The sequence below is a fragment of the Anabrus simplex genome, chromosome 8 (genome assembly GCF_040414725.1).
Source record: "Anabrus simplex isolate iqAnaSimp1 chromosome 8, ASM4041472v1, whole genome shotgun sequence".
In the NCBI taxonomy this organism is placed as follows: domain Eukaryota; kingdom Metazoa; phylum Arthropoda; class Insecta; order Orthoptera; family Tettigoniidae; genus Anabrus; species Anabrus simplex.
In genome coordinates this window covers 122,829,190-122,845,510 of record NC_090272.1, presented here as the reverse complement: position 1 = coordinate 122,845,510, position 16,321 = coordinate 122,829,190, and the positions used below count along the sequence as shown (strand labels likewise).

The 16,321-nt window shown below is 39.3% G+C and overlaps 1 protein-coding gene across 2 annotated transcripts in view; it reads right to left on the bottom strand.

Moving 5' to 3' along the window:
* LOC136878877 (zinc finger CCCH domain-containing protein 18) overlaps positions 1 to 16,321 on the bottom strand; it is a 210,947-nt gene that overhangs the window by 123,470 nt on the left and 71,156 nt on the right. For both annotated transcript variants that reach the window (XM_067152440.2, XM_067152441.2), the window contains exon 6: positions 4,162 to 4,521. In XM_067152440.2, coding sequence (XP_067008541.2) covers positions 4,162 to 4,521 — 360 coding nt within the window. The remainder of the gene's footprint in view (positions 1 to 4,161; positions 4,522 to 16,321) is intronic.

The window sequence follows — 16,321 nt, the reverse complement described above, 5'->3', positions numbered from 1 at the left end:
GCAGTAGTAGTAGTAGTAGTAATACTACTAATACTAATAATAATCAAGAATCCTGGATAAGGAAGTTGGAGATTACCACGGTGGGTTCCGGAAGGGTCGTTCCTGTGCTGAGCAAATCCTCAATTTGAAATCAATAATTGGCCAAAGAGTGCTGAACAGCAAAATTATAGTGATTACTTTCATCGACTTCAAAAAAAACCTTTGACTCGGTGGACAGAGAGACCCTAGATAAGATCATCAGAGAATTTGGGGTCAAAACCAAACTGGCAAACAATATTAAAGAAACCTTAACAGGCACAACTTCTAAGGTGAAATTCATGGGAGAATTGTCTCAGTCATTTGAAATTAAGACAGGTGTGTGACAGGGTGATGGATTATCACCACTACTATTCTACTGTGTCCTGGAGAAGATAATGAGAATTTGGAATTCTGAAACTGAAAATCAAGGGATAACAGCAATATGCTTACGAAGAAAATCGGGAGGAATCAAAGTCAACTGCTTGGCCTTTGGTGATTATTTTGCGATACTTTCAGAAAACTTAGAGGAAGCGGCCATACAAATCAACCCCTTAGAAAAGATCGCTAGCAAGACGAGGATCTCAAAAGAGAAGACCAAGTTCATGATGAATAACAAACGTGGACCAGAATTTCTTGAAGCACAGACTGGACAGATTCAGAGGATTAAAGAGTTCAAATACTTCAGTGAAATCATACAAGAGTACAGACTAGATAAAGCTGCTGTAGACGATTGTATCTCAAAAATGGAGAGAGCTTATCTACAACAAGAAATGCATCTCATGCCATGCCAAAATACGGCATTACAACACTGTAGTAAAAAAAAAAAAGCCTGTATGCTAGTGCCTCTCTATGAATTACAAGTTGGAGAAGCAGGAAATCCCAGAAAGATGAATAATATGGAAAATCTTGGGCCCAATCCAGACAAACTCGGTGAAAACATCAGAACAACAATGAAGCCTACAAAAATATAGAGAATATTTCACAGACCATGAAAAAGAGGAGGTTACCATTTCTTGAAGACAAAAGACCAAGAGGGCGATCAAGACTCAGGTACAAGGACATGGTGGAGATTGACATTCAACAGCGAGGACATACTTTGGAAAGCATCGAAGGTGAGAAGTTCAGAGACGGCAACTGGTGGAGAAGCCTCGTTCGCCGACCCATCGCTTAAGATGGAACGACGTGGGATATGCACGTACCATTTCTCAAACATTTGTACAGAATGGACAAAACCAGACTAACCAAAAAATATCTGACTACCTGCAGAACAAGAAGACGGCGACAGTATGGATTAAGGAAGTTTGTAAAGATCTAGAGAAGACCAACATTCAGGAAGTTCAGATGCTAGACAGGAAAGAAATGTTGGACCATGATTCAAAATTTGGAAGGGTTTCAAGTTGAAAAATCTGCGAAGACTGGAAGAGCCTGGATGGATGAACAGAAGAAACAGCATAGCATCCATATGAAGGAGTACTGGACAAAGAGGAAACTTCATACAAAGAAAAGATGAAATCATAAGGTGATCCAAAGTGCCAATTCGTAAAAAAAATGTTATTGGCTTTACATCCCGCTATCTATTTTTACGGTTTTCAGATATGCTGAGGTGACAGAATTTAGTCCAGCAGGAGTTTTTACGTGCCAGTAAACCTACAGACATGAAGCTGACATATTTGAGCACCTTCAAACAACAATGCACTGAGCCAGGATTGAACCGCCCAAGTTGGAGTCAGAAGGCCAGTGCCTCAACTATCTAAGTCACTCAGTCCGGTGACCATGAAGTAAATGAAGTGGCTGAGATGGTAAGAGCCGCTAATAATTAACAGTTTTCGAAGCATCAATCTAGAATTTTATACAGATATTCAAAATGATAATGACAAGACATTCTTAGCGAATTTTTCATTATATGCTTTGTATTAACAATAATAAAAGATTTGAACTGATGTTTTTATAGTTGCCGCCTGCATCATATCTTCGCCCTGTCCAACATCAGCTGTAGCTGCATCTCCCTCTAGCGTCACGTGATCACAGCTGATCATCATAGCGGGATCTCACTCTTCTGAAGTAGTCTCCGCATGGTCTATGGTGATGTATTCAGAGAAAGTCATACCGAGATCGGACTTCTGCCGTAACTCCTCCCAAATTTATCTTCATTGATGTCTTCTTTTTCTCCTTCTTCATTTAACGAACCAAAACCATACTTGATGAAGCAGTTCTTGGTTGTCGATGAAGGAATAGCGTCCCAGGCATCAGTCACATTCCAAATATCATCCATCATGTTCCACTTGCGTATTTCTCCTGCTGGAAAAGGTCAAGTCACTTTCTGTATGCACGTTTCACATATGAAATTATACCTTGATATAGGGGCTGCAAGTAGCTCGTGGTGTTGGCTGGCAGAAAAAGACGACGCACAGGTTTTAAAATTAAATTATGTTTGTGTGCAGCGCACTGATCGAACAACAGAAGTATTTTTCTGTCCTGGCATGCCATCTTGCGCTCAAGGTATACCAGCCACTCCTAAAAAATGTTGCTTGTCATCCAGAAATTTTTAGATGCCTTGTATTTGCATGGAAAGTGCCTGATGCCCTTAAAACATTGTGGGTTCTCAAACTTGCCTATGACGAGGGGAGGAAGTTTCTCGCTTCCGTCTGCATTGCAACACAGGACTGTGACAATATCCTTGTAAGATTTCCCACCATGGCACTTCTCCCCTTTGAAACTATAAGTCCGTTTGGGCTCGGCATTAAAAAAAAATGCAGTCTCAGCATCACTGAAGATATTGCTTGGTGCATACGAATTGATGTGTGAGCCACACTTTCTTGCCAACAGTCTGCATCGCTAGTGTTCACTGATTCTGCTTCTCTACACACTGCATGCCACGTGATATTGTGCCTTTCCTTAAAACACTGAAGCCACCCGTTTGAACACCAGTTAATTCGCCTTTCCCTTAATAATTTCACCATCAACAGGGATATTGTTCGCTCGAACATGCTGAAACCACTCGATCAATTCCACCTAAAAAATATGAGTGTTTAGCTCCTTGAATGCACTGTATTTACACCCTGTATTTCTTGAGCTTGAGACTATGGTGAAACCCATGTACCGCCAGCCTATTCAAAACACTTCTCACGTCATTATTTGAACCGGTCCAGCTGCGGTCAATCATAGCATCAGCTGAATAGAAATCCAGGCTGATTTCTGCTTGTTTTCTCTTTCTCTCTTGGAGAACTACTTCTTGTTGCGTATGCGAAAGCTGCATTCTTATTTTCAAGTCTTCCAGTAAAAAAGTTTCTTTGGATAATACAGTCGTGACGGTGACATCTTGGAGATGCCCAGTGTTCGTTTCAGAAATGTGGCCTTTACATTTTCAATAGTTCGAAGGTCGGACACCGTTAGTCTTTCCCAAATAAGTTCCATACCATATGTGAAAACTGGACGAAGCGTATGGGTTACACATAAAGAGATTGCCTTCTCGATCGCGTACGGTGCATATATGGAAAATGGCGATCATATCGTCTGAATAACGAAATAATGTAACAAGAAAAATGTTGGTCATAAAACAGGATGAATTTTGGTTTTAATTTGAGAAAATATGGTCAAACTGGTAAAGAAAAGAGTTCGATTTTAATTCGTTAAACTGAAACTACGAAATTCGTTAAAACGAAATATTTTAACATACAACAAATAGGGAAAAAGGAAGGGACCAAAAAAAAATATTCATTATTCTGAAAATTTCGTTATACTGGTGTTCGTTACAGCAGAATTCTACTGTAATGAGGAATGCACTAATGAGGTTTCACTGTATATGCCCGAGAAAACATTTTAGAGATTACCGTTTCTATTACATGAATGTGGAGAGTAGTACGAGGCATTACTGAGTAACATTAAAAGAAACATACGACAATGTTTGCTACAGTATGATGGCCTTGATATACTTGGCTTGGGCACACCAGGACCTGACTTTAATACATGTTTACTGGTTCAATGATGTTTCTTCAATCTTTCAATACTGAAAGTGAAAGGAAGACAAAATTTGACGAAATCAGTTCTAAGAAACATCAAAAAGTATTATCATTCAATCTACAGAGTATATGAGCAGAATACAGTGTAGGTAAAGAGACAGAAAGTCCCATGAATATTGCCTACCTCTCATCTCTCCAGGGCTTCTCCACCCTCTCAACAATGACTTCCCTAGAAGGATGAGATGCTTTTTGACGGCTTGATTTCTTTTCGTACTTATCATAGTAATCTGCTGGCGGAGCTCTATGCTGTTGGTGAGGCTGTGAATGGTGCTTACTGCTACCACGCTCCGAACGCCCCCCTCCTGCATATTCTGCTTCCACACGAATCGCTCTGGCATCACCCGGTTCATAATGTACACGTCGCCAATACTCTCCACCTGCTGAGCCTCTAGATTGGTGGTGATAGTAAGGAGATTCTGGCATTTCCTCGTAGTGATCAAGAGCCACACTTCCTTCTCGATATCGAGCCTCTGGATCTTTTAGTCTAGAAAAAGAAAAATTTCCTGAAAACAAAATTATAGGGGAAAGAAAACTAAATTGTAGCATTTTCCACATTACAAAGCTGAAAATCATTGCTAACCCCTGATCTTATATTATGGAAAAGAGCACAACCATAACACCAATGAGGTGAACCTCAACACAAATAAAATGTTCAGCCCAGCACATAGCTATGGATCCAAATAAAATGAAGACTGGTGAAAGGGGAATATGCTAAACATTACTATACAGTAGAAGACAGTTTAACTGTGTTCAAGTTGTGTGTGTACTGACAAAGGACAGACAATTCATCACTAAATGCAATAGAGAGCTATCAGACTTCACTACAGTGAGGACAAAGGACAAAAATTATTACTAAGTTCCTTGTGGAAATGATACAAATTTACATCCAAATATTATTTAAGACATTATCAGCAACTTTAGCCTGTATGTATGCATTAATACTTTGTGATTTCTTTCACATCACCATTGGTCAGCAAGAAAACTGTTTGTTATCAAGGGAAAAAAAAAAAAAAAACCCTCAGCAGAATGAATGCACATTTTTAACAAATCAACAAAACTACTACAGTATAACCCTGATTTTGCACAACCTTGATTTAGCGTAAACCACCATTTTAGTTCACAATGGGGCAAAACCCGCACTGAGCATTAAGGAAATGTTAAAATTCTCATTATTTCTGTATGTTTTGGTTATAGGACACTAAAAACCTATGAAAAAGACGTCATAAGCTTGCTAAGGATGATTCAAGGCAGAAGAGGAAAAGAGGAATTTAGAGCGCAGGCAATTAGGGCTAAAGTGAGATGTCGGACTCTGATACACATCAGACCGCGGCCGCTGTAGAAGCTACAGTAGAAGTCCGCTATAGCGAGTACGGCATATAACGAGAACTCAGTTATAGCGACAACTTTTTTCTGTCCCTTCAAAATTCCTATATTAAACTGTGTATCGTCCTTCGGTTACAGCGAGAACCTGATCACTGGCACATCCGTTATTACGAGCGATTAAGCACGCACGATTTTTTTCGTTACCGATATTTATTCAGTCCAGCAATGATATTGCATGCGATCGATTACCTTCGGCATCATTTCCTCGCTATGTGCACTAGCGATTTCTCTCGTCGACATTCCAAGGCGATGCGTGCACTAGCGATTTCTCTCGTCGACATTCCAAGGCGATGTCGGAGTCGATTAGTAATATCCGTCGACAGCTGTTCCGTAAAGAATATTCAAAATGAAAGAGAACATATTTTCGTAATAAATGCGTAAATAACGTGTCCGATAACGGTAGTTAACTCGTTAAAAATTAAGGCCGACTAAACGACCGTTTAATTTTGAGGCTAAATACTGCAATTAAGTAAGAATGGGATACACCTCGAGATATGGCAGAGTGCTTAATTGATTTCATAGGTTAGTTTGTATTTTGTCGCATCTGGTTAAATTACGGAAAGGCTATTATGAAAACACATAACGAGAAAGGTATAATTTCTCTACCGGCGCTTGAAGTGTGTTTTCATCATACGTATAGTACGGTAAAGTGAGGATATGTGACGCTGTTTGAATAAGAAAACTGAAATGTTTGCAACAAAATGCGATCGATCATCTTCGGTATGGTATAGTTTTCTCACTTTGAGCATTTGCGAGCTCTCTCGTTGACATTCAAAGGCGATGGAGTTGATTAGTAATACCCATCGACTGCTGTTCTCTAAAGAAAATTCGAAATGAAAGAGTATAACAAGTTTTCGTAATAAATGCGTAAATAACGTGGCTGATAGCAGTTCTTAACTCGTAACAATAAAGACTGAATAAACGATATCTTAATTTTAGTGTTATATACGGAAATTACGTGAGAATGTGATACACCTCAAGATATGGCAGAGTACATCACTGATTTCAGAGGATATTTCATATCTTCTCGCGTCTAGTTACGGCTATTTACATGTACATTTTTTGCGAGGAGGTTATTTCTCTACACGTGTTTTAAATATGTTTTCATGATAGGCTACATATACGGTTAGGTTAGGTTAGGTTAGGTGACGCTGTGTGAAGAAGAAAGCTGAGGTGTTTGCCATAGAAATCTCTGGAGTGATACCATATTTCTCCGAATCCAAGACTTTTCTTTCCTCAGAATCTCATGCGAAAACTCACTCAAGGGTTGTTGCATTCGCAGCCTAACAGTAAGTTAATGGATACCACTGGCAACTACCGCGGTAACCACGCTGCTTCTTTTCACACGCGCACAGAACTCATTGACAATAAACGACCGCCTTTTTACTACACATCGCTACCGGTTGTACAGTGTACAGTGCCTGTGCGTTTCTCAAATCTGCAGAATGGCATCAAAACATGCGACCCTTCGAATTCTTAGAAAAACCAAGTCTACTCAGTGGCAGAGTCATAACGCGTCTATTGTACTTGACGCTTAGTAAAATGAAGGTTTATAGAGAGCAGGAATATTTTCGTGATGGATAGTCGTATTGTAAAGATATGTGGAAAAGGTATTGGCAGCAAATTTTCAACGGGTTCTAGTCGATATTATGATGCCAATTTTAAGTTAATGTTTATTAAACACTCAGAAATGTAGAATAATTGTACAGCCGCAAGAAAATACGGCATAGGCCTAACTAAAGCCAATATTTGGAGTTAGCGTGAAGACAAAGAGCTAAACAAATGCATACTGTACAAAAATGCATTCAGTGGTCCGCAACAAGGACGCTTTAAAGAAGCCGATGATGAAATTGTGAGGTATGTGCACGAAAAACGCAAGGGCGGTTGACCATAACGTGGCGCAATAAACTCGTTCGTTGACTTTCAACGTTCGCGATTAGGCCTATACATCGCTAGCCGTTGAATGTGGCTGCACCCGACAAGTGAGATGTGCGTGTAGCGGTAGCCGGTTATATCTAACGCTGCGTAAAAGTAACAGTTTTACAGACAGCAAGAATAATTTCCCCATGGATCGTTGTAATGTAGAGATGCATGGAATAAGTATTTCTGGAAAATTTTCAACGAGTTCTCTTCGATATTATGATGCCAATGTTAAGTTAATGGTCCTTTAACCCGTGGAAATAAAGAATAATGGTGCAGCTGCAAAAAAAAAAAAAAAAAAAACCCCGGTGTGACGCAAGTCTATGTTCGGCGTCAAAAAATAGTCTAAAAATGCATAGGCCTGTATGATTTTACAAACTTCTTTTTGAGCCTGATTAAAATTTTTTGAAGGAAAAAGTGATCTTGGATTCGGAGAAATACGGAACTATATTTTTTTCAGAATGAAATTAAACATACACTTTCACTTAGTATAGATAAGAAAAGTGTTTTTCCACCAATCAATACACAATTTATTTTAAATAGATTAAACTAGTACCGGTTTCGGCTCTTTAACGGCCATCATCAGCTAGTACATGATTTGTTTCCAGCCATTAGACAATTCACAAGTTGTTATTGTATTAGACATCCGGATGTCTAATGGGGGATGGAAATGTATACAGTAGCATGTAATTAAAATATCAGTAGTCAAGGTAAAAAGTTACAATAAGTTAGAACATGAGTATGTAGGACATATTAAAACATATGGGTCATAATATAAAACACTTAACAAGTTTTAACACATTAAAATTTGGTAAGTATAGGTAGACACTTGTTAAAAATTTTTAGTTCATGTTACATAGGTTCCATTCTTCTATCTTCTGTGTAGTTCCTTTGCTTTTATGTTATGTTGATTTTAGCTGTGTATGGTATGATTGGGGTTAGCGTATTGGTCTAAAGAAATGTAGAAATCTTCGGTTATGTTGAGCAGTGGGCCCTTGGAGTTTATGTTTAGTATCGTCATGTCGTTATTTATGTTTGTGAAACTATGCTTGGATTCTTCTAAATGTTGGCCTATTGATGAGAAATGGAACATTATAACATAACATAACATAACATATCATATCATATCATATCATATCATATCATATCATATCATATCATATCATATCATATCATATATCATATCATATCATAACATTAATGATATTACTGAAAAAACCAGTATCATTTTTGACAAAGCCATTCCAGCATTAAAGAATGATTACCTCAAAATAGTAAACACACGCTCCAACAAACCAACGAATCACAAGCCCGACCCCGCCCCTACTTCCCCAACGGCCACTCCTTCTTCCCCTCCACCTACATACCCCTCCACAGCTAATATGAGCCCCAGACGCACTTGCAGTAGAACACAACAAGCCTTCAAACACATCGGCACAAGACTTCCACAACAACTAAAGCAAGTACCTTATTTCACGGCATAATCGTCACACTTTTTATACCAAAATTTTCGAAAAAAATTGTAGGGTGCAACCATTATACGATGAATATTTAATACCAGTATTTGTATTACTCAAAAAATGTATTTATAACTAAATTGTATTTGATACAAATTTAAGATGCACGTAATACTCGCGTTTATACATCAAAATAATTAAAATAGTCTAAAACAAAATTCATAATTTTTCGCAACAATTCGGCGAACGTTTTTCCAACCTGAAAATAAAAATGAACGTATTAAGTTAATTTGTCATTAATTTGAGTATTAAAGTTAAAATATTACACTTGCAAAAAATTATCGCTTTGTTGTGAAATGCGGACTTACCGGTACGCAATTTATTCCAAATCTTCGGTGTCGCTATCGCAGGTTTTGCTATCTGATGCGCCGTCCTCGCCTCTGTTAATACCAGTATCAGATTCTTCGTCTCCCTGCCACACTGCGTCATCTTCGGAACCGTCTAGTGCATTCGAAATCCCAGTCCTTTTGAAGCTCTTGGAGACTAGTTCAGGTGGTATAAGATCCCAACTCTTCTTCACCCACGAGCATAACAAGTCCAAGGGTGGACGCCTGATATTTCCGGCGGGCGTCAATTGCTGATCGCCGCTCATCATCCACTCGTTGTAAAATCGACGTAAGTGCTCTTTAAAGGGTTTATTAACACATACGTCTAGTGGCTGCAAAGCAGATGTTAGGCCACCAGGAATGACTATCTGTCGTGTCTTATTTGTAGTGAGAATTTGCTTCACTTCGTTCACGAGGTGACCTCGGAAACTATCTAAAACAAGCAGAGCTGGTTGTTTTAGTAGTGCACCAGGTCTTCTATTCCACACAGTTTTAACCCAGTCCAGCATGAGTTCTACGTCCATCCAACCCTTTGGTTGCACTCGTACATGAATTCCACGGGGAAACTGTATATTCTTAGGCATCGTTTTCCTCTTGAAAATGATGTAAGGCGTCAACTTTCTCCCGTCAGCTGTAATGGCTAGCATTGCCGTGCATCGCAACTTCTCACTACCGCTAGTTTTCATTAATACACTCCGTGATCCTTTTAGCGCAATAGTGCTGTTACGAGGCATATCAAAAAAGATTGGAGTCTGATCGGCATTACCGATTTGAGAAAGCAAGTACGAAGTTACGTATGACAAATCGGTGAAAATTTACAATCTTGTCCGTGTAATCAGCAGGCAACTTTTGGCTTAGTGTTGTTCTCCTTCGCACTGACAGATTGTGTAGTCGCATGAACCCCTTAATCCACCCACGAGTCGCCTTAAACTGAGTTACCGGTATGTTGTGTTTGCGCGCGACCTCCTGTCCCTTAATTTGTAACATTTCATATGATACACTGCAGCCATTGTTACGTATTTCACTGACGTACCTAAACACTTCTTCGTCAATTATAGGAAACTTCCCTGTTTTAGGACCTCTAAACGCGCGTCTAGAAGGGTTTGTGCTTTTTAGCTCGTTTTTTACTTTCTGCCAGTCACGCACCAACTTTTCACTCACAGAAAATTTTCTTTCTGCAGCTCTGTTCCCGTGCTGTTCAGTGAAGGCAATTACACTTAGCTTGAAGCCCGCAGAATAGTTTCTATATTTACCCATAATCGCTTATAAATGCTTCACACGTTAATGTTTTGCGATATAAATGACTTTCCGTAATTGTTCACTATTAAAACAAATTATTTCTGCAAACACCCAAAACACAAATTAAAAACTTAAATTCTCACGCACACATGTCTACAGTAATCACGTAAATCTGAAACAAATAAATGCATCTGTGATCTGTCCATTCCAGAGCAGCCAATACTGTTAGGCAGCAAGGAAGCAGGCAACAATTTATCAGTTTAGCTCGTTGGTTGCGACACACTACTGCGCTTGCGCAAAGCTCGCAAACCGGAACTCTAGCTAGCGCGGTGTAGATCTACTGTATAGTTGACTGTATTCCGAGACGTCAGTAACAAACATTCATTTTTTTCAATTTCTTTTAAACATACGGTAATTAGGTTAATATTTCTTCCCAGTTATTGATGATTTTACATTACATTACTGACGAGTTTATAAAATAAAACTTTAATAGCATTGGATAATAATTATCTTGACTGCTTGGATAAAAGTTTTCATCCCATGCCCGGACACTTATGACGTAGTAGTAAGATAAGAGTCTAGCGATGACAACTGAGGCATCGTAAATAATTCCGTGGAAATCTGCGTTATCGTCTTGGATTTCACTTCGTGCGCAATAACACAGGAGCCGGCCCCATAGTGTAGGGGTAGCGTGCTTGCCTCTTACACGGAGGCCTCGGGTTCAATTCGCGGCCGGGTCAGGGAATTTTACCTGTATCTGAGGGCTGGTTCGAGGTCCATTCAACCTACATAGCCGGTATTTCCTGGCGACGTTGCCGATAAGCGATAACTTACAGCCTTACGTATTTCAAATGGGAACTCATAATATGTAGGTGGTGAATAAATAGTACACTGTCTCGCGACCACGTTGTCAAACTGCCGATAGCCTACCGGTAAGCATAATATGTAGGTGGTGAATAAATAGTACACTGTCTCGCGACCACGTTGTCAAACTGCCGATAGTCTACCGGTAAGCCATGCGTCGTACATATACCGGTATTATTTATTTATACGTTGTGCAACATGTCGCAAACGTGACTGTGTTGCCAAATTGCCCATAAACCATACACGTATTTAAATTGCGCATTCATGTGCAACTTACGTTGCAGTTCCATTTACCTTTTAACCAGATTAGTGAACAAAATTTGGACGTGCGACGATTATGTAATTAAAGGTTTAAAGTCCGATTTTTGTATTGAAAATAAAGGATGCGACGATTACGCGGTGGCGACGATTATGCCGTGAAATACGGTACTCTTTCCATACACACACCAGGCATTCCTTCATACACACACCACTGGTATACTTATCTTATCTTTACAGGCTACAACCACAAACGTAGACGAGAGAGGTGTTGCCACCAACTACTTCTAATTGAAACTCAAGGCCTGCTGTTTACTATATTAAAACTTACCAGAGTACATCACAAGTTGGAATATATAACACAATATAAAAAATTTCTTCATGACAAAGGTCCATATCAATTGACGCATACCAGCTTCAGAACTTTCTCGAAGATTACCATACACAGCTAAAATCAACATAACATAAAAGCAAAGGAACTACACAGAAGATAGAAGAATGGAACCTATGTAACATGAACTAAAAATTTTTAACAAGTGTCTACCTATACTTACCAAATTTTAATGTGTTAAAACTTGTTAAGTGTTTTATATTATGACCCATATGTTTTAATATGTCCTACATACTCATGTTCTAACTTACTGTAACTTTTTACCTTGACTACTGATATTTTAATTACATGCTACTGTATACATTTCCATCCCCCATTAGACATCCGGATGTCTAATACAATAACAACTTGTGAATTGTCTAATGGCTGGAAACAAATCATGTACTAGCTGATGATGGCCGTTAAAGAGCCGAAACCGGTACTAGTTTAATCTATTTAAAATAAATTGTGTATTGATTGGTGGAAAAACACTTTTCTTATCTATACTTTGAATCTGTCAATACGGAAAATGAAATTTATAAATAATAATACTTTCACGTAGTATCGGATTACGAAAAATAACAAACAAGTAAGCCATAGTGTGGATATCATCTGCGGAAACGCAAGTTTTGAACAAACGGATTGCCGTTTCACACTGATTTTAAAGTGCATGAAGGGTTTTCCGACTTTTATACAAATATCTGATATAACGACAATCCGTTATAGCAAGTAAATATTTTGCTGTTGTGAATTCTCGCTATAACGGACTTCTACTGTATTTATTTTTTTTCCTAGTTGCTTTACGTCGCACCGACACGTATAGGTCTTATAGTAAGGATGGGACAGGAAAGGGCTAGGAGTGGGAAGCAGGCGGCCGTGGCCTTAATTAAGGTACCGCCCCAGCATTTGCCTGGTGTGAAAATGGGAAACCATGGAAAACCATCTTCAGGGCTGCCAACAGTGGGGTTCGAACCCACTATCTCCTGTATGCAAGCTCACAGCTGCGTGCTCCTGACCGCACGGCCAACTCGCCTGGTCGCTGTAGAAGAAGAGAACCTTTTAATGACAATGTTATTATAACCTTCGAAAATTTCTATATTAATCTGTGCAATATTCTTCAGTTACAATAATAATAGGAAAAGCACCCGAAAGGGCATATACAATATGATTACATCAAATTTGAAATTATTCTTTGCTAATTTGCGTGATGCTTTTGGTCCTTTTTGAACATAACACAATATGGTATTTTTCGCAGCACTTTCCACAGAGTGAACATATGCAATTCCCGTTTGGTAGGTGGAATTTCTTATTGGTACATAACTTGTGGTGGTAGCCATGAATGGTTAGTCTTGTGATTGTGTGTCTTTGTTCTTCGTTAGCGTTTGTCCATGATCTGTCTTGCATTGCATCGGTACTGTAAAATTCCAAGTCGATGTCCATTCGTTTCCTTTGTCTAGCAGCTAGAAGTGCCTGGTAAGCGTCAGTAGATGGCAGGCTTAGCTTATACCTGATATCCTCTAATTCATAGGCAAGTCTCGATGGTGCATACTTCCCTATTCGCAGGCAGTGCTTTATGAATCTTGCTTTCACCTTTTCAATTCTCTCGAGGTTCTTGTACGTTCTAGTCTAGTTCTATGCCATACGTTATTATTGGTGTTATTGTGGCATTGAAAAGTCATAGCTGTATTCAGCGATAAGCGATGAAGGTTCTTGAGTCCACATATGTATTTAATAGCCGTTGTTGTCCTTTCTTCCACATGGTAGCTGAATGATCGACCCGTTGTCTGCAGGGTGATGCCTAGGTATTTAAATTTATTAACCACTTCCATCTCTTCGTTGTTCAATAATAGCGTGTCCTTTGGTGATGCTGTTCCCCCATTCCTGAATGTCATCTGCGCTGATATGTTCATGTTTACCTCGAAACCATTCTCCAGTGCCCATTTTGCCAGGGCGTTTAATGTCGTCTGTAATTCCTCTTTGTTGGGGCCCACTATGACCATATCGTCGGCGTACATCAGGAGGGTCGTCTCCATTGTATTTCGAAGGATATTGGTGATGTTCGCAGTGGCTATGTTGAACAGTGTTTGGCTAATGGGGTCCCCTTGTAGTACACCATTTGTCTGCCTGATTTTGTTAGATGTTGTTATTCCATCATCTACTACAATGTCGTATGTCAAGATGTCTTCTATTATTTTACTATTGTAGTGTGTCTTTCCAATCATGTCTTCGATGTTTTGTAGTAGTTGTTTTCTGTCTATGAGATCGAAAGCCTTTTTATAATCAATGAAGACTGCGTAGTATTTTCCCTTGGGCATTCTTAGTGCTGATTCTATTTCGCCCAGAAGAAATTTTACAGCTTGTGTTGTGTTTCTACCCTTCCTGAACCCGAATTGACATTCTGGTATTTTTGGGTCTACCTCCTGTTCAAGTCTCCTCGCTAGTATTTTAGTCTAGATTTTGAAGGTGTTATTCTCCAGTGCTATTCCTCTGTATGAATTTGTGTCTTTTGTTTCCCCTTTACCTTTGTATAGCATTTTAATCTTCGCAGTTCTCCAGCTTTCTGGTATTGTCCCTGATTGCAGGCATTTGTTGAAGAGGTTGGTCCATAAAGGAAGTAGTGTTTCCAATGAGTCTTAAGATTTCCATGCAAATATTATCTGGCCCAGGGGCTTTCTTACTTTTCGCTTTAGTGATGATGTCTGTAATCTCTTCTGGTGTTATCGGTGGTGGGTTTTGAGTCCGTTCCTCAGTTATGCTTCTGCACACAGCTACATTAATGTTCTGTTGATTTAGTATTTTCTTGAAGTGTTCTTCCCATTCTTTCATCGGTATAACTGTGGCTTGTGTTACATTTCGTTTCCTCAGGGCAATGAATGGGTCTTTCTTTGCTGCTTCTGCGATTCTATTCGCTTCCTTTTCCATGAATGCAGTTTTCGTTTCCTTCAAAAGTTGCTTGTAATTTCTCCTCTTAGTTTTATAGGTTTTAAGATCTTCATCTCTTCCTGTCCTTTTTGGCTACGTGTAACGCTTCTAGTGTTTCTGTACGCATTTTGTAACATTTTTCATTAAACCAGGGCTGAGCTCTACGTTGTCTTGGTGGAATAAGAGCTTGTTGAAGTATGTTATTTATTAGTTCTAATGCTCCAATTGTGTTGCCCTCATCTATGAGCTGCACTGAAGTTTCTATTTGCGTCTCGTTTTGTTTGAGGATATTTATATCAATCTTTCTTGATGGTCTGTCGTTGGTGGTCTTAGTAAAGTATTTTGTCTGCATATTTTCTATTTCAAATGTAGTTTCAATGGGGATATGTTTTCTGATTGGTGCTGCAGAAGACGACCATAAACCTTCTTGGGCCAGATTTCGAACATATTTTCCTCTATAAAATACTAAATCAATTGAACTGGTGCCGTTGTGTGCGAAGTATGTTTTGAGTTCTGGGTCGTTTACGAGTTTGAAGCCTTCCTCGCCGAGTGTTTCCAGGATCAGTTCGGTCTTGTTACTGATTTTATCTATTCTGCAGTTAAGATCTCCTGCTAAAAGGACTGACTCATCATGTTTCACCCCCGTCAATGCTTTCATTAAATGTTCTATTGCATCTTCCGTTGTCCAGTGTGGGGGGCATGTACAGGCCTACTGTTGTGAGAAGTGTTGTTCTTGTAATTAACAAATTGTCTTCTTTCGTGGCGCTGGTTATGTTTCCTATTAGTCGGTTTGAAGAAGCATGAAACAGCTCCCTCCGGCCTGCGAATGAATGTGTACTGTAAAATCCTTGGATGTGTACTGGTTCTAAGAGGAAAGTCTCTGTTGCGATTATAATATCTATGTTTACAAGTGTTTCGTGGGGAATATGTATCAAGGCATTTCTCGCACCTTCCGTGTTCCATAGCAGTAGTTTTAGCTGTGTGGTTTTATTAGTGTTGGGGCAGAAATTCCCATTCATTTCTTCCTTGGCTTCGCATGAAGCGAAATCTTCGGAATACTATATCCTTTGGCCAGAAGTCTGCACTATATACAAGATCCATATATTTGTATGGTATCCCTACCTTGAAGGATTTCCTGTTGCCAACCGTTCTGAGTTCTTCACATTCTGTCTCCCCTTCTATTTTGTTTTTCACTAGATATTTCTTTGTTGATTCTGTTGAAGTTCCCTTGCTTGCTCTACCAATAAATAGCCAGACTTTTCATTCTGCAGCCCTTAGCTCGTAGCTATCATCCGGTTTAGTTCCTGTGGATTCATTTGTTTTCCGTTTCTGTCTCCTTCGCATCTCAGCCCTTTCTTCTACAGTGTCCCGGTCATTCTTCCGTTGTGTAGAAATGTCCTGTATCAGTTCACTTTGATTCATATCTTCTTTGTCTTGATCATTGGGTAATTTAACGATGTCTCTTCTCTCTTTGTCTCTGCTTTC